Source organism: Geotrypetes seraphini, chromosome 5 (assembly GCF_902459505.1).
Source record: "Geotrypetes seraphini chromosome 5, aGeoSer1.1, whole genome shotgun sequence".
Lineage (NCBI taxonomy): Eukaryota > Metazoa > Chordata > Amphibia > Gymnophiona > Dermophiidae > Geotrypetes > Geotrypetes seraphini.
In genome coordinates, this window is record NC_047088.1 from 70,254,627 (window position 1) to 70,274,387 (window position 19,761).

The 19,761-nt window shown below is 47.8% G+C and overlaps 1 protein-coding gene across 4 annotated transcripts in view; it reads right to left on the minus strand.

The window, feature by feature from the left end:
* Positions 1 to 10,437: 10,437 nt before the first annotated feature.
* Positions 10,438 to 19,761, minus strand: part of SRPX2 (sushi repeat containing protein X-linked 2) — a 66,914-nt gene continuing 57,590 nt past the window's right edge. For all 4 annotated transcript variants that reach the window (XM_033945133.1, XM_033945134.1, XM_033945132.1 and 1 more), the window contains 2 exons: positions 12,817 to 12,938; positions 10,438 to 11,296 (listed from right to left, as the gene is read on the minus strand). In XM_033945133.1, coding sequence (XP_033801024.1) covers positions 11,116 to 11,296; positions 12,817 to 12,938 — 303 coding nt within the window. In that variant the 3' untranslated portion in view covers positions 10,438 to 11,115. The remainder of the gene's footprint in view (positions 11,297 to 12,816; positions 12,939 to 19,761) is intronic.

A 19,761-nucleotide genomic window follows, 5' to 3' on the forward strand; every position in this document is an offset into this window, starting at 1 on the left:
CTGAAGCTCTGTGCCTCGTTGTTGACCGTGGCTTCGTGCCTCGCGGTCGACCGGGGCTTTGTGACTTGACGTCGTCTGGGGCTTTGTGCCCCTTGGTTGACGGTGGCCTGGTGCCTTGACGTCACCTGTGGCTTGGTGCCGCGATGTCGCTGGGGGGCTTTATACCTCAGCATCGGCTGAGGCTTGGGCCTCGGCGTAGACTGCGGTTTTGTGCCCCGTTATAGACGGGGGCTCTGGGCCTCGACGTCTCCGGCTCCTGTTTGGGAGGGTTCCCCGCTTTCTCTCGGTGCATTCCGGGCGGAAGTGCCGGAATCTTGTAGTACGGAGTTTGGTCTCCTGGAGGAGACTCTCTCCCTGCTCGGGCTCTATTGCTCCCGCCAGGCGTCGTCTCGCTTGGCGCAGAGTGTGGCTGGGGATCCGAACCTCCAGGATCATCTCGCCATTTTACTTGCGTGAGTACTGCGTTTCTTGAACCTCTCTTGCGGCGGACACTAACCGCCTCTCAGAACGCCTGCAGATGAATCCCTTCTGCCTTGGCTCCTTCTCCGGCGGGGCCCTCCGGATACCTTTCCTGTGTTATCTCGGCCTCTTTTGCAGCGGCCCTAATAGCTGCAGCAGCGCCAGGTTATGGTCCAGCTGCCGGCTTCGGCGGCACCTGGCCGTCCTTTGGACTATTCTCGCATGGCCTTTGGACTGCTCTCCTTTTGGGGATTCCTCCCCTCCCTTCAGGAGGGGTGTCTCCTTCGGGTCTATGCACCGGGGGGGGGGGTAGACTCGCCTCTGTCGGTTGGGCGTTCCCATCTGCCCATCTGAGTCTTGTCCGGGCCCTTCCTGCCCTGCACTAGGCTCTTGTCCGGGAGCTGTTCGGCTTCTGTCCGCCCCAGTCTCGGGAGTCCGTCGGGGTGGACTTGAACACAGTTTGTTTGCGCTCCTTCTTGTCTCGGCCTCGGGGGAGGCCCTTGTTTGTTTATGCCGGGAGGTGGCCCCTCTGTCCTCGGTCCACCTCCGGTCTTTTCGGCGCTGCCTCGGCAGGCCGCCCCTCTGCGCCTGAGTCAGCTGGTGTTTCAGCGGTCTTCGGTCTCGGCTGAGCCGATGTTGATCCTTTTGGGACCATGGGCTTCACGGTTCAGGTCCCGCTGTTCGCCTGGTTTCCTCTTCGTGTTCCCCACTGGACCTGAGCGTCTCAGTGGTGGCAGGATCAGGATCCGGCTTCCCAGCACATTGCGGTGCCTCCCTCCTTGAAACGCTTGCTTCATTGGGGGATCACCTCGTCGTATCAGAAGATTCTGCCGATGGACTCCTCTGCATAGGCTTAGAGGCCCGCATCAGCCGGCTGGAGCGCCGGGCCATTTCCACTGCCGTGGTGGATTTTCGCTCTTGGCCGCAGGATTGCAGGGTCCTGGTGCGTAAAGACGTCCTGGTGGCGATGTATTCTGTGACCCAGCCAGGGGGTACGGGTTCCCTGTCACTTTGCAGGGAAACCCTTCGTTATTGGTAGGGGACGTTATGCCGCAACCTCTTTCTTCGGGCGGTGTATTTCCAGGGCGATCAACGTTGTTTGGTAGACACGTTGGGTCGCTTTTCAGCCGCATGAATGGTCGCTCCATTCTCAGACTCTGCGGCAGGTAGTTGTTCGGTGGGGAACTCCACAGGGAGTTCTGTTCTGTTCTCCCCTCATTCACTGGTTGCCTCGATAATGCTCGCGGATGTTCTCCCGGGTTCGCCTCGAGGCGGATGCTTTCTTCTCGATTGGACGGGCAGGTTCCTCTATGCGTTCCCTCCCCTTCCTCTGATTCTCCGGTCTTTGGTTCACCTCCTGTCGGTCTGTGCCACCATGATCTTGATGGCTCCTCTGTGGCCCCGGCAGCCGTGGTTCTCCCTTCTCCCTGCTCAGTGTCAGGGAGCCTCTGCTTCTACCTATGTTTCCTTCTCTGCTGTCTCAGTGTTGAGGTTTTCTGTTGCATCCCAATCTGCAGTCTCTACACTTATCAGTGTGGTTCCTCACCACGTGCTTCCCTCCTTCTGTTTCTCTCAGTCGGTAGGAATGTTCTCTAGGCCTCGCGGAAGAGCTCCACTCGGCAATGCTTCCCAGAAATGGCCCAGATTTGCTGCGTGGTGTGCTGAGCACCACATGGATCCGCTGTCTGCCTCCTTGCCTTCAGTGCTGGATTATCTGTTCCACTTGTCTCAATCAGGTCTCGAATCAATATCTCTTCGAGTCCACCTCTATGCGTTTCCTGCCTTCTTTGGCCGCTTGATGGGCTGCTATTCTCTGTCCATCCGACGGTTTCCCGCTTTATGATGGGTCTTTTCAATGTTCATCCTCCGTCAAGCCCCCTCCGGTGGGTTGGGATCTTATTGTGGTCATGGCGCCATTGGTGAAACCTCCGTTTGAACCCATTGCTGAAGCTCTACTTCCCCTGGCGGGTGGTATTCCTGGTTGGTCTCACGTCTGTTCGTAGAGTCTGTGAGCTGCTAGCTCTGGTTGCGGACCCGTCTTTTGCTGTATTTCATCATGACACGGTGGTCCGGCGTACTCATCCCAAGTTCTTGCCTAGGTGATTTCGGACTTTCATCTCAATCATTCCATTGTTCTTCCGGTCTTTTTTCCGCTGCCCACTCGCCCCCGGGCGAGGGGTGCTTCACACTCTGGTTTGTATGAGGGCGTTAGCCTTTTCCCTGCATCCTTCTGAGCCTCATCGGACGGCTCCTCCACTGTTTATCTCTTTCGATCCTCGTCCATGGGGTCGCCCTGTTTCCAAGCGCACCTTATCCAACTGGTTGGCTGCTTGTTTTTCCTTCTGCTACGCTCGGGCTGGTCTCTCGCTGCACGTTCAGGTCATGGGACATTATGTCCGAGAGTTGGCGGCGTCTGTCGTTTTCCTCAGAGCCTTGCATATTGAGGTTCTCTGCGAGCTGCCACTTGGTCTTCGGTTCATATCTTCACCTCTCACTACTGTTTGGACGGTTTTCCCGGCGCGACGGCCATTTTGGCCGGTCGGGGTTCCATGCTCTGTTTTCATAATTGCCAACTTTCCCTCCGTCCCTTTTTGGTTAGCTTGGAGGTCACCCACATGTAGAGAATATGCTGCCTGCTTGTCCTGGGATAAAGCACAGTTACTTACCGTAACAGGTGTTATCCAGGGACAGCAGGCAGATATTCTCGCAACCCTCCCACCTCCCCAAGGTTGGCTTCTTTGCTAGCTATCTGAACTGAGGACCATGAGGAGGGGATGCGCCCTCTAGTGGATCAGGAAGGCACACACATGCGTGGTGCAGCACTAGCAAACTTGAAATCTTCAATCAAGTTTGCTTGAAAAGCTGTCCGCGTCGGGGCTCCGTGGATGACGTCACCCCACATGTAGAGAATATCTGCCTGCTGTCCCTGGATAACACCTGTTACGGTAAGTAACTGTGCTTTAGAGCAGAAGCAAATGAAGAAAAACCCCCAAATGTTATTACTAATTATTTCTATAGCGCTACCAGATTTACGCAGCACTGTACAGAGTCATGAAGAAGACAGTCCCTGCTCGAAGGAGCTTACAATCTAAATACTGACTCATGGTTATAGCACAACACAAGCTAGTTCTAAGTAAGCAGGAAGCCTTACGGGACAATAAAACTGCTGAGGTTTAAAATTATTAATTAAAACACACAGATGTGCTGCATTTCTTTCAGTCAGTCCTGCGATTAGTGATCAATGTTTTAGAACGGTTTAGTCCTTCCAACTTTTGCAGTAAGTACACTGATCCCTGTGCAGACATTGCTGTGATGCATACACATAGAACGTGTGGTCACATGCTAGCAAACAGCGAAGGAGACCCTGGGAAATCAAACTGTCACAGACTGTCACATACGCTGCACCCCTTCTATTTCAAAAAGTCCCCCAAACAAGGGTACAAGAAACGGCAGACTTTCAAGTTGGAGGATGGATCTGCTGCTGTTTCCCTTTCTGGACTGCCCCTAGTTGTCAGTGAAGCAGTGCAAAGGCCTGCTGGCATCAGTTCAGGCTCCAGGCCTTACCACCTGACTGCTGGAAAGTTACTGCACAGATCCCTGTCCTGGAAAGAAAACCCACATCTGCTTTTGGAGTTTGATGCTGCTTCATACACAGCTGTTGCCCTCAGCTGATTCACATTCTCCCTTTCTTTTCAGCAAGAGAATGACAAACAGCTACTCGGTCATGCCTTTGCATTGAACAATTTCTTCCTCTGAAGTCAATCTTACGACATTTACAAATAGGACAGTGACTCATTTAGGTAAACAAAATGCAAAAAACTATGGACAAGGTGGTTCACAGTCAAGCAGTGATCTCCGCTCTTCGGGCAAGCCTTTCTTATCTGTACCCTTCTCTTCCACTGTTAACTCCAGACTCCGTCCCTTCTTTCTTGTGGAGCCGTATGCCTGGAACAGGTTGCCTAAATCAATACGTCATGTTCCGTCCCTGGCAGTGTTCAAATCCAAGCTAAAGGACTGCTTTCAACTCTAAACTCCCCCTCACTGCTTTCAGATACCTATACCCATTATAACCTCCCCAACCCTGAAATGTCCTGTCTAAATTAGATTGTAAGCTCTTCTGAGAAGGGACTGTCTATTGTATGTTAAAATGTACAGCGCTATGTACGCCTTTCAGTGCTATAGAAATAATAAATAGTAGTAGAAGTAGCAAGAATGAGAGATGCCAGGGGTAGTGGTGCCCATCCCCTACCCTCTTCTCTACCTCACCCACACACACCAGCTTCTTCCCTGCTGCACACGCATGCCCCTTCCCCTTTTAACTTTTTCAGCATGAGCAGCATCAACACTAACTTGCTGCCCATGTCAGCTCTCCCTCTGACATCACTTCCTAGACACAGGACCCGGAAGTGACATCAGAGCTGAAGCTTGTACCAGCAAAGAGCTAGAGGTACGGTTGTGGGGGGGGGGGGGGGGAGGACGAGAGCTGGTGCCCCCGCCAAGATGGTGCCTGGGATGGACCCCCCCCCCTTACTACACCACTGCAGTCAATATAAAAACAACAAAACAAAAACTCAGTAAAACAGACAAATGGATATTTTGTAGCACTGATCTGGAAACGGTCTAATGCCACCGAGTGTGATGCCCAAAATACTGTATGCAGAAAGGCACAATTAGGTAGCACATATCATGCACTGGAAACAATGTAAATAGATACTACAATATTACTGTGCAGAAAAGCACTGATAAAACTGGAGAAGACAAAGACGTTCTGATCCTCCTCTGGACATTCCTGTTGCCAACAATAAAAAGTTTGATGCAAGAATATTGGGCATTGTAATAAGAGAGGCAGACAAGCAGCGTTACTATTAGAAATTCTGTGTGTGGTGAAAAAAGATCCTCAGATACTAATAAATGCAAGTACACTTCTCCCTCCGTATTCGCGGTTTCAATTATTCACGTTTTTTAGCTTGCTGGCTTCTCCCCCCCCCCCCCCCACACCCACACCCAATTACATCAGTTTGCATAGAGAAATCACTGATTCCAATAATTTACAGAGAAAATTGCTGATTCCCAGCACTTTCTTCACCGTGTTTTGCCTCTCCTTCAAGAACAGGTCTCCCACCATGTTATTCACGGTTTCACCATATTCACGATGGTTTTTAATAAAAAAAACAAAAACAATGAATAACATAAAAAGGTTATTTGCGGTTTTTCTGTATTTGCGATTCTGTTAATCCCCTATCACAGTGAATACAGAAGGAGAAATGTAGAGACCACCAGAATATACAATTTCTATTGAGCACCACTGGCATGACCAAAAAACCTGTAGTGCAACAAAAGACAGCATTTCAGCCTGTTTTTTGAAAAACAGCTTGAATCTATTATCCAAGTCTTAAACAGGTCGTCCAGTTCATTAGATCCATTTTCAACTAGTGTATATTTAACTTTGACAACGGATTTGATACTGTCATTGTTGCTTATTGTGAATAAATCTCTACAACAGGTATCTGTTCCAATATGATTGAAGAGAGCTGAGGTTTGTCCTGTCTTGAAAGCTAAACAAAACATGAATTTGATAACAAATTATAATCGTCCAATCTCTTCATTAGGCTTTATTGCAAAAATTTTAGAAAAAGCTGTTTTATCACAGTTGCAAGATTTTATAGATGAAAATAAGAGTTTGGACAATTATTGATTTGGTTTTCATCGAACGCACTCAAACAGAATTGTCGATTTAGATCCTATAAGAGCTAGATTCAACCATGGAGAATCATATTTTATGATATTTTTAGTCATTTCTGCTGCATTTGACACGATTAATCATCAGATTTATTTTTAAGGTTGGTTTGAATCATTTTTCAAGTTAAACAATTTGATGATTATCTGAATGGTGCCCCATTGTTGGAGGTGTATCTCAAGGTTCAGCTGTAACAGTTGTACTGTTTAATATTTATCTGTCACCACTTTGTAAAATACTCTCACAGCTAAATGAAAGCTACCAAATTTATGTTCATATACAATTTGTAGTTCCAATTTTAGAATCAGTCTCCCAAATCTAATTAAATTAGAAGAATGCTTTTATGCAGTGAGTGAGCGGATGCTTCATAACCTCTTGAAACTTAACATCGATAAAACTCAAATTTTACATTAGGGAAGGGCTAGACAACCAGATATATTTCCCTTGGAAGTGTTCGTTGATCAGGTTAAAATTCCGGTTCATAGACAAAATCGCGCGAGACAACGGCACGCCAACAACTGAGTGCAGACAACTGAGCGCAAGGTTGACGGCGCGCCGAAGAAAAGCACTATTTTAAAGGGTTCCGACGGGGGTGTTGGTGGGGAACCCCCCTATTTTACTTAACAGACATCGCGCTGGCGTTGTGGGTGGTTTGGGGGGTTGTAACCCGCCTCGAACTTCCATGGCTTTGGCGGTATATAAGAATAAAATTATTATTATTATTATACTTGAAACTGAACTTTTTGCCTGTTTTATAGGGAAAAAGTTCAGTTTTAAGTATAATGTGGGGGGTTACAACCCCCCAAACCCCCCATAACGCCAGCGCAATGTCTGTTAAGTAAAGTGGGGGGGTTCCCCCCCACACCCCCCATCGGAGCCCTTTAAAATAGTGCTTTTCTTCGTGCGCCGTCAACCTTGCACTCAGTTGTTGGCGAGCCGTTGCATCGCGTGATTTAGTCCTGTCACCAAAATTCCAATACTTGACCAATGTAGATATATAAGAGTAATTCTTGATTCAACATTATCGTTTAAGCATCAGCTCTGCGGCATTTGATACTGTAGATCACTGCCTGCTCATTGATACGCTGTCCTTGCTTGGATTTCAGGGCTCTGTTATCTCATGGTTTTCTTCCTACCTATCCTGTTGCACTTAGCATGTGCTCTGGAGGATTCTCCTCTGCTGTCATTCTGCTATTAGTCAGCATGTCTCAGGATCTCTTCTTTTCTCCATCTACACTTCTTCCCTTGGAGTTCTAATCTCCCACGGCTTCCGGTACCATCTCTATGCTGTCTGACATTGCTATATGGATGTCTCACCACCATGTATAGCAGTGTCTATCAAACCTTTTTTAGTTTCGGCACACTAAACGGAGCAAATGTTTTTCATGGCACATTATAATTTAATTTATAAAATTATAAAACCAACAAAAAATTAAATTTGAAAGTTTTTTATTTAAAGTTCTTTAAGCTATTGAATCAATGGCAAAACTAAAGTATATAGAATACAGTTGCTAATCAATGCAATGGATGAGCTTGTTTTTGAGTACAAATTAACTCAAAATGTAGCTCGATAGTTGACAAGCAAACACGGGTTTCATCATCCACAATCGCAGTCATTTTCTTTTTTTAATTTAATTTCTGTCAGAGCTGAAAATCCAAGTTTGCAAAGATAAGAAGATCCAAATGGTTGCAAAGCCTTGATTGCTTTGTGGCTCAAACTAGGATAACTACTGCATAAAAAATAAAAATAAAATTACTTTCCGTTAGTTTTCAAGGGCCAATCAGGTCAAAGAACGATGCTCATCTGGGCAGTTATATCTTTAATTTAAGCACACAGATGTTGATAACATTGACAGACTCTTGTGTATGCGACGTACATGTCAGCTATTCCAGTGTATACTTATGAAGGGAATTTTTAAAAATAAAATAAAATTCTGGAATCTCTCATGGCACACCCAGAATCTCTTCAGGGCACACCACTGTGTCTTGGCACACAGTTTGAGAGACACTGAACATGGCTAAGATGGAACTCCTTATCTTTCCTCCTAAATCTGCCTCGCCTCTCTCTACATTCTCTATTTTGTTGGATAACACTCTCATTTTCCCTCTCTCATCAGCTCACAACCTCGGTACCATCTTTGACTTGTCTCTCTTCTCCTCTGTGGATATCCAACAAACTGCCAAAACTTGTTGCTTCTTTCTTTCTTGCTAAAATCTGGAGTTTCCTTTCCGAGCATGCTGCCAAAACTATTATCCACGCCCTTGTCACCTCTCGCCTGGATTGCTGCAACATGCTTGTTGCGGGTCCCTCCCTAACCCATTTCTCCCCCCTTCAATCGGTTCAGAATTCTACTGCGCACCTTGTATTCTGCCAGGGTCGTTATGCTCACGTTACCCCTCTCCTCAAGTTGCTTCATTGGCCCCCCTGTCCGCTTCCACATGAAGTTCAAACCTCTCTTACTGACCTACAAGTGTACTTACTCCGTGGCTCAATATCTCTCTTCATTTATCTCTCCGTACACACCATCCTGGGAACTCTGTTCTTCGGGTAAGTCTTTCTTGTCTGTACCCTTCTGCATTGCTGCGCTGTATGCCTGGAATAGCCTGCTTGAATCAGTACACCAAGCTCCATCATGGAGAATAGTAGAATGTCACAGGCTATAAATTTTAAAATAGCATAAGCTTATAAATTATTTTTTTGAATTTATTTTGATTTGTTACCCATATTACAGCTTCTGAATTCCAGAAGGAAGTCTCGCTTTAGCATTATTCAAATGTTTAGATGAGAATTTGAGAGGCTGAGGCTCCTCTTCAACATAACCTGTCATGTTACAGTATGCACAAAACTAATCATTTAAGACAATACTCAGAATTTAGAGTCTTTTCAGACAGTGAAGGGAAAACAAGGAGGATGTGTATTCGTGAGACGCCCAAAGGGAAGGTATCACTGGAGGACTCTTTCCTAATCACATTCATTCTCTGAGTTTGCACTCATCCTAGGGGTATGTTGAAGCTTTTAAGAGGAACATTCTGGCGCAGTTCCTTAACCTTTTCCTATCGTGTGTCCCGGATGACGGGACATTCCAAAATTGACATAGACAGTCTGTATGGACTAATAAAGAGCCAGGAACACAAAATATTTGAATTTACAGACTTATGACTTATTTACATTATGTTTACAATAGCCGTAAATGATAACGGTGAATAATACAAAACTTTGCTAACATAATTACAATTGGAACCAGCGTAACATAAAATTTATTACTATAGGAAAAGGTTAAAGAACCAGTGGGACTTAGAGAGGAGAACGAGGTTGAAGCTGGTAGTGAAATTGATGAGGAAAGTCTCGGTGGGGATTATTGGAAGATGACCTGTCTGGATCAGGGTAGAGAACAGCTAATCTGAAGAAGCAACAGTTTACACCCAAAGTGGGCAGAGGAAGTGTTTTCTCTGGAAGTTGAGGAGTAGTCTAATAGTTAGAGCAGTGGGTGGGGCAACTGGATTCAATTTCCACTGCAACTCCTTTGACCACAGGCAAATTACAAAGAAATGACTTCACAGTCATGTAGGAAACAACCTATGAAGAATAATCTCATTTCCTTTCCCCTTTGTTTAATAAGATTAGGTACAGAGCCTCCATTTCATTGTTTTCTTACCTCTTTATCCATCACTCATCACTGTCTGTTCTGGATGCAGCCCTGATCACCCATTAAGCAAAATAAGCATTATCCAACATGAATTTCAGTGTTTTTCTAAATCACTATAAATATATATATTTTCTACAATAATGATATTTCTTAGCACTTTTTGAGTCTTGGGGCTAGATTATCAAAGCAAACCGATCGTGTATCGATTGGTTTGCGACCCCTTTACTATCAAATTTCCCTCCGTCCTGATTCACTTACCTCTCCTGCGATCCGCTTCAAATCCATGCATGCAAATGAGGTGAAACGCAAGCAAAGTAGGCTGGGACGTGATTCACAACACCAAATTTCAGATCCGACTTGGCTGGCCAATCACCTGAAGAAGCGACCGCTGGGGGCCAGTCAAAAACATCTTTCCGACTCTCCGGCCCTGCTCTCATCTCCTACCTGCTGCCCCGATGCTCTTCTGCCTGCTCTGCCCCATGCTCTTCTCCTGCCTGCCACCCCGATGAAAAAAGCAAACAATAAAAAAAAGTCATGACCCCAAAAACCTCCTGCAGCCCCCACTCTCCCGGACTCTCCCACTGCCCCGAAGAACAGCCTGCCCTGAAAACTGCCTGCCTGCTCTGACTTCCACCCTCACCGCAGTGTAAGCCTGTGGTTTTAACCCGTGGGCTTTTAAGTGGGTTAAAACTATGGGCTTCTAACGTTGAAAAAGAAAAAAAAAAAATCTAAGCCAGACCTGGAGGTCTAGCGCATGCACAGATGGTCTGTACATGCGTGGGGATCGCTTAATAGCGATCCTTGCCTGCAGATGGGGGCATTCCTCCGATCGCCCCATCTGTTGGAAATTTGTTGGAAATTCATTGGACCTGCCCGAATTGGGCAGGTTATTGAATCTGGCCCTTAATGTCTTATCAATTAAGCAGTGGGAGGGCCGAGGGGTACCATTGTTGGGCTATGTGTAGGACATCAGTTGACTTTAAGCCTGCCCTGTCTGGATGCATGCATTGTTTGATCTTTCAGCTTTTGTGTTTTGTGGCTGCTGTTCTCTCAGTACAATTGCACAGCTTTGTGTAAACGTAGGGAACTGTGCAAAAAGAGAGAGAGAATATATTTTTCAATTATTGATCAGATTTGAGGGATTATAGTGGAGAAACTACAACTCAAAGGAAGAAAATGTGATAGACAGAGGTCAGTATGTACTGCAACTGATGACTTTTGATCTTTGAACTCAGATTGGAGTGACAGACTGATGTCCTAAAGTCTGCAAGATCATTCGCAGGGGTCTGTGCTCCTAGCCCTCAAGGCTGCCTCTTGCTGGCTCAGCAGATAATTATCTATAAAGGTAAAGAGTTCATCTGAGCTCACTGGCTCTCGGTATCGTTCTCGGTCCATCCCATACTTGTCAACCAGCACGACACTAAAGTAGGAGCGAGAGAGATGGAGAGCCTGCCTGTGAAGGAGAAACAGATTTAGCTCAGTTTTAAAAGAAAATTTCCTGTCGTACTTGTGGATCAATAAATAAACCCTGACATTGTATGATGAAGCTATTTTAATTATCTTTTCTAATGAGCATAAAATTTTACATACAATTATTAAGTACTCTGTAAGGAAGGGAACTGATGCTTAATGACAACATACATTTAAGTTTTCCACAATACTGATTTGTCTCATTGATATACCAGTAACCCTTTTTCCGAACACACAAATTCTCATGACAGTTCAATTTTGATAAAATATTGTGTGGGCTCCAAGTTAACAAAAATAAGACTCTGGAAGATCCATGACCTATGACCCAATGGCTTAGCTAGGATTGAAAGGGTCCTGGGTGGAAAATTAAGATGGGCCCCTATAACAACAGCTTTCTCTGGGGAAGGGGGTAGGGAGAAAAGGGGAAACTCCTTAAGAGCTTCATAAAACAAACCCTGCAAAAAGCAAATACATTCTAGATCTTTATAGAAAACCTCACATCATAATAGAAATTAATATACAAGATATCAGAGGTGTACATTTCCAAAAGCTGGCATATTACAATAAATACATAAACTACCTTTATTGTCTAAGCATTGCTTTGGTCCCAGTGTCTCTTTTCTGCCTTTCTGACATTTCTTTTCTCTCTCTGTCTCTTATCCAGCAACTCTCTTCTATTTCTCTGTCCCTATTCTCCTCCTGTGTCCCTGTCCTTCATGCCCAACATCTCTATGTCTTTCTCCATGGCCAGCTTCTCATTTCTCCCTTTCCTTCAACCCCATCTCCCCCAGAACAGCATTACTCCCTCCTTCCCCCCTTGTGACCCCTTACTCTGGCACCTGCATTTCTCTGTCTTTCTTCCCACCTCATCACTGGGCCAGGATCCAGGATCTCTCCCTCTCACCCCTTTCCCCTGCATTCTTGCATCTCTCTCTTCCTCTTTCCCATTCAGTTTTAGTCTAGGGTCTCTCTCTCTCTTCTCTCAGTGCCTCCCCCTCCCCCCAGTGCTAGCATCTCTCCTCCACTCTCTCCCCCCATGGTCCAACATTTCTCTTTGTTTACCCCCCCCCCCCCCCCCCCGGTACTCCAAAGTTGCAGCAGAGGGCTGACAGAGGCAATGATGTAAACAAACTGCCTGCAGCTGACCCCATTAGAGCCTTTACTCTCCTATGCTCCATATCCTATGATAAAAACTTTGGGCAGGACATGATAGAGAAAAGCAGGGCTCTCTCTCAGTGGTAGCTATGCCCCTACTTGTGACTTAAAGTAAAGAATTATGATTCAGAGTCTCAGCCCTGGAGGATTCAGGCACCAGTTTCTTAATGTACAGAATAAGAATTCAGTCTCCTGGGTTCTTAGTCCTGTGATGTGTACAACAGACTTGTTCCCAAGTTCTACACACTTATTCCTCATTAATAGTTACTGTGGACTTATTTGCTATCAGATATCAAGCAGACACAGGCATCAGAAACCTTCACTTGCACCTCTTCCCAGCCCTTGTACCTGAGTGCCTCGACAATCTCATCTGACAGCTGGAGCTCTCGGATTCGTCCCACCTCACGTGGGGGCTGTCCCACTAGCTCTATCACAGTTACATGACGCAAGTCTAGGCCACAAGTGGCTTGCTGTAGAGAAAGACAGATGGTGTCAACCTTTCATGAAGAAACTGAACTTTATCAGGTAATTGGGGCACCCCAAAGGCTTCAATCCACAGTGCTATAAAAAATCTTGAGTGACACGATGAAAGCTACTAAACACTTTCCTCAGTTCCTTTGGATTAGACTATGGATTGGTTGTTTAAAAGGAAGTTGGAACCTCAAAGTATTACGCAATGTTTTGGAAGCACACACACAAACTATTTGCCATGTAGTTTCTAGTGATAGTGCCAAAGGGTGTAACAATGTCCAGTTTGATAAACAAGCCTGCATACAAAACCTTATCCTTTTTGCAAGTGTCATGAATGATATGTATCTTGCTAACAGGTATCTTCATGGGCCAGAGCCCATTGAATAAAAAGATGCAGAACAAAAGGTAGATCACAATTCACATCAGTGATCACCTCACAGGAATCACCCAGACATAAGGTCAGGTAAATACTGTTATGAGGAAAGACTAAAACGGTTAGGGCTCTTCAGCTTGGAAAAGAGATGGCTGAGGATATGATTGAAGTCTACAAAATCCTGAATGGAGCAGAACGGGTACAAGTGGATCGATTTTTCGCTCCGTCAAAAATTGCAAAGACTATGGGACATTCGATGAAGGTATACGGAAATACTTTTAAAACCAATTTGAGGAATTTTTTTTTCACTCAGAATAGTTAAGCTCTGGAACACGTTGCCAGAGGATGTGGTAAGAGCGCATAGTGTAGCTGGTTTTAAGAAAGGTTTGGACAAGTTCCTGGAGGAAAAGTCCGTAGTCTGTTATTGAGAAAGACATGGGGGAAGCCACTGCTTACCCTAGATCGGTAGCATGGAATATTGCAACTCCTTGGGTTTTGGCCAGGTAAACTAGGGACCTGGATTGGCCACAGTGAGAGCGAGCTAGTGAGTTTGATGGACCATTGGTCTGACCCAGTAAGGCTAGTCTTAAGTTCTTACTGTTTATACTGTAATTCTTATTAGCAAAACTGCATCTTGGTTAGACTGAAGGGAGAACATTTTTCTGCTAGGTGTACACCAGCGCCTACCTCACATCGCAGTCCCTAAAGATAACAGGCAGGCTAATATGCAATGATGTAGGGATGGAACACAGCAAACACACACACACAGGATACGAGTCGGGATGGCGGCGATGCCTGTGGCTAGCTCCGAGTCCCTTTTATTATGCTTCTAAGCTAATGACATCATAGTAACTCACTCGTTTACACATCTAATGATTGGTGGGTACAAAGGTACATGCTTTTACATTGGTGGATACAAAGGTACATGCTTTTACATCATGATCACCCAGCCTTTACCTCGTGATCACCCTCCAACTCTGCACGTAGGCAAGGACCTAATTAACACGTGGACAGAACCTGAGTCTGCAATATGCAATGCAATGCCTGTCAGCTGATGTGCTTTCCAAATAAGGACAGCTTAAATAAGATAAGGGTTAATGTGTGACAGGGGTCTTGTGACAAGAGGGGAGGGGGGAACGCCTCAGCATTCTGTCACAAGGTGCTAACATTTTCCCTTGCTTTAGAATGCCTACGTGGCAAGAGGGGAGAAGGAATGAGGAATAATTCATAATTCTTTCACCGGGCCTCATAATATCAGTGTGCTGATATTATCCCTGTTTCAGAACATTACTACACAGTGAAAGATACCAAGATTTCTGTTAAGTTGGTATTGCTAGTTAAATTTAATTAGATATATCTATCCTGTGACACTGGATGTGCAGTTTGACTAAACCAGAAAGAGATAGCATTGATATATTCAGTGCCATCCACTTATCTGGATAAAGTTTGTCATTTCCATGGCATGTCTCTCACTCCTCCTTAAGATATCCAAATATCTTTTAATCAGAGAACTACCTGGCCCAGAACATTTAAACACCATTATTTATCAGGTTAACTCCCCCAAATCTCGTAACTGGATACAATGTCTAAGTATAAACCGTATAGAGATTAGTTATGTGACTGTGTTTAATGAGAAAATAAGTCTGTTTACCATATGTAAAGAAACATTATCCCAGGACAAGCAGGCAGGTATTCTCACTAGTGGGTGATGTCATCAGACAGAGCCCCAGTACGGACGTCTCACAAGCACGTGTTGCTTGTAGAAACTTAAAGTTTCTAGATGCCCGCACCGCGCATGCGCCGGTGCCTTCCTACCCGGAGATCCGGGCGTGTCTCCTCAGTTCTTTCTTTTCCGCGGAGCTGAGAAGTTCAACTTCATCATGCGCTAGCTGAATTCAGTTAAATTTGCCTTCCTTGTCCGCGTTTTCGCTTTCTTTTAATTACAGTTAACAGTTCTTTTCTTTTCGGTAAAAAAAAAAAAAAAAAAAAAAGAAGATTATTTCCTCCGGCGGGTCGAACGGGCCGGCCACGTGGCTCAGGCCCACTGGCTTCGACCTCGCGGCGGAGATTTTCCGGCCTATGTCCCGGCCAATCACCGGGTTTAAAAAGTGCAGCAAGTGCCAACGCGCGATTTCACTCACGGACCCTCACTGGCGCTGTTTGCAGTGTTTGGGCCCTGACCACATTCCGAAATCGTGCAGGCCTTGCTCTACCCTTACGGCACGCTCATTCAAGCGGCGTTGCCTATTGTGGGAATCGATGTTCAAGATGGACGCAGCTAAGGATCCCTCAGCCTCCACTTCATCCGATACCTCCCCGGTTCGGGCAAAACCGGCATCGACCCCTCCTGCATCGAGCGTGGTGAAACCGGCATCGCTCGCCCCGACACCATCCACGAGCTCGACGTCGGTGCCTGCCCCGGTCTCCTCGGTTCAGGTACCTCTTCCTTCCACAGTGCCACCAATGGTCATCAAAGTGCCGAAAGCTACTAAGCAGAAGCACTCGGCCTCGAAGGAGCGCGATGTCCGTGCAGGAGGACCCCCTTTCGGTGCGGATCCCTCCTTATCGACTTCGCTACGGTCCGTGCTGGAAGCTCAATTCGTTGAGCTCATGCAGACCATCGGACCCGGGCTCATCGCTGCCATACAGGGTGACCTCCCGGTACCGATCCAAAGGGGCGGTCCGCCCCCTCCCCCTCCCCCACACCGTTCGACCTCGACAACCGACGAGGACGAACGGGGGAGGGCGACGATGCCCACGCGGCAAGCCTCGCTTACCGATATGCCGCCATTAGAACCCATTACGCCTCCGCGCCAACATGGGACCAGACCTCCGATCGATACTCGAAGCCCTGGGCATAGTCAGGAAGAGTTCTTCCGTACTCCTTACCAGACTTGGGTAGCATCGCAAGAACCCGCATCGCAAACCCAGTTACGATCCACCGCTTCCAGCCCTATCCACTTGGGGGCCTCGGGAGACCATGCGATGCACAGACGATCCCGATCCCCGTCCCGCCACCGAGACGGGCACCGATCGAGACACTCATCCTGGCACTCCTCACGCCATTCGGAGGTGTCACCGCAGAAAAAACTGCAACGTAGGGGATACTCCTCATCAGAGGTGTCCCCTCCGAGGGGCCCGGAGTACGAGGAGACACCGGTGCCCGATTCTCCTTGTCACTCCCCGATGTCCACGGACCTGGAGGCCTCATCCTCCTCCAGCCCGTCCCACAGACCGACGCTGGCGGAACAATTGTCCTTCTCATCATTCCTCCGACAAATGGCGGATGATCTGGATGTGACCCTTGACACGGGCTCCAGATACTCCAAAGAGTATCTGGACACCATGCATTTACCTAACCCTCCAACGGAGTCGCTTCGGCTCCCCTTGCATAAATTACTGGACCAGACCTTCATGCAGTGCTTCGAAACGCCGTATTCCATACCGCCGATCCCCAGCAAACTCGATGCTCGATACCGCATCGTGCACCATAAAGGGTTCGAGGGCCCTCAACTCTCCCACCAATCCCTACTGGTCGAGTCCTCCCTTAAACGCTCTCATCCCTCCCAGGTCTACGCCTCTGTACCGCCGGGCCGAGAGGGGAGAACGATGGACAAATTTGGTAGAAAATTCTACCAAAACTCCATGATGGCGTCACGGGTGCTAAACTACAACTTCTTTTTCTCTTCCTATCTGGAGTTCTTCTTGCCGGTGCTCCGCAAGTTCACTCCGTTCATAGACAACCAAGCTCGATTCGAGTTCGAGGAAGTGGTAGCCTCCCTCTCCCAATTACGCCTCCAGCTGATGCAATCCTCCTTCGATGCATTCGAACTCTCGGCACGCGCCGCCGCAAGCGCGGTAGCCATGCGTCGCCTGGCATGGCTCCGTACTATCGATATGGATCCCAACCTACAGGACAGACTCGCCAACGTACCATGCGCTGGAGCTGACCTGTTCGATGAGTCTATCGAAACTGTTACCAAGAAGCTGTCGGATCATGAAAAATCCTTTCAATCCATCCTACGGCCCAAACCCAAACCTCAACAGTCTCGACCTTCCAGGCCACCCCTGATTTACCAGCGGCGTTACATGCCCAGACAAACGCCTGCTGCGAGACAGCCTGCGAAGAGACAACCTCCCCAGAAGTCTCAGCAAAAACTTCAGCCACCGGCTGTACCTAAGGCTCCCCAGCCCTTTTGACGCCCCTCCCGGGAGCATAACCTCGGCCTCTCCCATAGGGGGCCGCCTCCATCTTTTTTACCACCGATGGGAGGCCATAACCACGGACCTATGGGTCCTCTCCATCATAAGAGAAGGATACTCTCTTCAATTCCACCGGGTCCCCCCGGACCATCCTCCAAGAGAGTATCCTTCAAGCTCGACGCAGACCGCCCTTCTTCTTCAGGAAGTCCAAACCTTACTTCAGCTTCGGGCTGTCGAGCTGGTCCCGTCAGACCAATTGAACCGAGGGTTTTACTCCCGGTACTTCCTCGTCCCGAAGAAAACGGGCGACCTGCGACCCATTTTAGACCTTCGGGCCCTCAACAAGTTCCTGGTCAAAGAGAAGTTCCGCATGTTGACTTTGGCTTCTCTATACCCCCTCCTCGAGCAGAACGACTGGTTATGCTCCCTGGATCTCAAGGAGGCCTACACTCATATCCCCATTCACCCGGCCTCCCGAAAGTTCCTCAGATTTCGGGTGGGAAATCTGCACCTACAGTATCGAGTGCTACCATTCGGCCTATCTTCGTCCCCCAGAGTCTTCACAAAGTGCCTGGTGGTAGTGGCCGCAGCACTCCGGGACAGGGGTCTACAGGTGTTTCCATACCTCGACAACTGGCTCATCAAGGCCCCGTCAGCCCCAGAGGTCACTTCGGCGGCCTTGGCTACAACCTACTTCCTCCAGAATTTGGGCTTCGAGATCAACTTCTCCAAGTCTCATCTACAACCCACCCAGTCCCTCCCCTTCATCGGAGCGGTCCTGGACACCACCCGACTCCGAGCATTCCTGCCCCGGCAACGCATGGAGTCTCTTCTTCATCTCTGCCAGTCGGTGGCTACTCGCCAAACCCTACCGGCGAGACAACTGATGGTGCTCCTGGGCCATATGGCCTCCACAGTACACGTGACACCCTTTGCCAGACTCCACCTCAGGATCCCCCAGTGGACCCTGGCATCACAGTGGAATCAGACATCCGATCCACTGTCCAAACGCATCGTAGTCACACCTGCTCTTCGGCAGTCTCTACTTTGGTGGATGACCTCTTCGAATCTATCCAGAGGTTTGCTGATGCACTCTCCCCCCCATCAGAAAGTTCTCACAACCGATTCGTCGAATTACGCATAGGGGGCCCACCTGGAGGGTCTCCGCACCCAAGGATTCTGGACCAGTGCGGAAAGACTACACCAAATCAATCTATTGGAACTCAGAGCCATCTTCAATGCGCTCCAAGCTTTCCAACACCGACTCCACGACATGGTAATCCTCATTCGCACAGACAATCAAGCCGCCATGTATTATATCAACAAGCAAGGAGGCACGGGCTCGGCCCTCCTTTGCCAGGAAGCTCTACGAGTCTGGGACTGGGCGGTGCGCCACAACGCCCTACTCAGAGCAGTATACATCCAGGGGGAGAACAACGTCTTAGCAGACAAACTAAGCCGTCTGCTACAACCGCACGAATGGACTCTCCATTCCAACCCCCTTCACCAAATCTTCACGCAATGGGGGACGCCTCAGATAGACCTCTTTGCGGCTCCCCACAACGCCAAACTGCCTCAGTTTTGCTCCAGGATCTACACTCCTCATCGCCTCGAGGCAGATGCTTTTCTACTGAACTGGGGGAAACGATTTCTATATGCGTTCCCACCATTCCCGCTGATCCAGAAGACTCTGGTCAAGCTGAAACTCGAACGGGCCACCATGATTCTAATAGCTCCTCGGTGGCCCAGACAACCTTGGTTCTCCCTCCTACTTCAACTCAGCAGCAGGGAACCAGTACCACTTCCAGTGTTTCCTTCACTACTTACTCAACATCAAGGATCACTACTTCATCCCAACCTGCAGTCTCTCCACCTGACAGCTTGGTTCCTCTCAACGTAACCCCTCACCAATTCTCACAAGAAGTGAGGGAGGTCTTGGAAGCTTCCAGGAAGCCCGCCACTCGACAATGCTACTCCCAGAAATGGACCAGATTCTCCTCATGGTGCGTTTCTAAGTCAAAGGAACCTCAGCGAGCTTCCTTATCCTCCGTGCTGGACTATCTCCTACACCTATCTCAATCTGGGCTCAAGTCCACATCCATACGAGTCCACCTGAGCGCTATTGCGGCGTTCCACCAGCCTCTACAAGGGAAACCCCTCTCGGCCCATCCGGTGGTCGCCAGATTTATGAAAGGACTCTTCCATGTTAACCCTCCTCTCAAACCACCCCCAGTAGTTTGGGACCT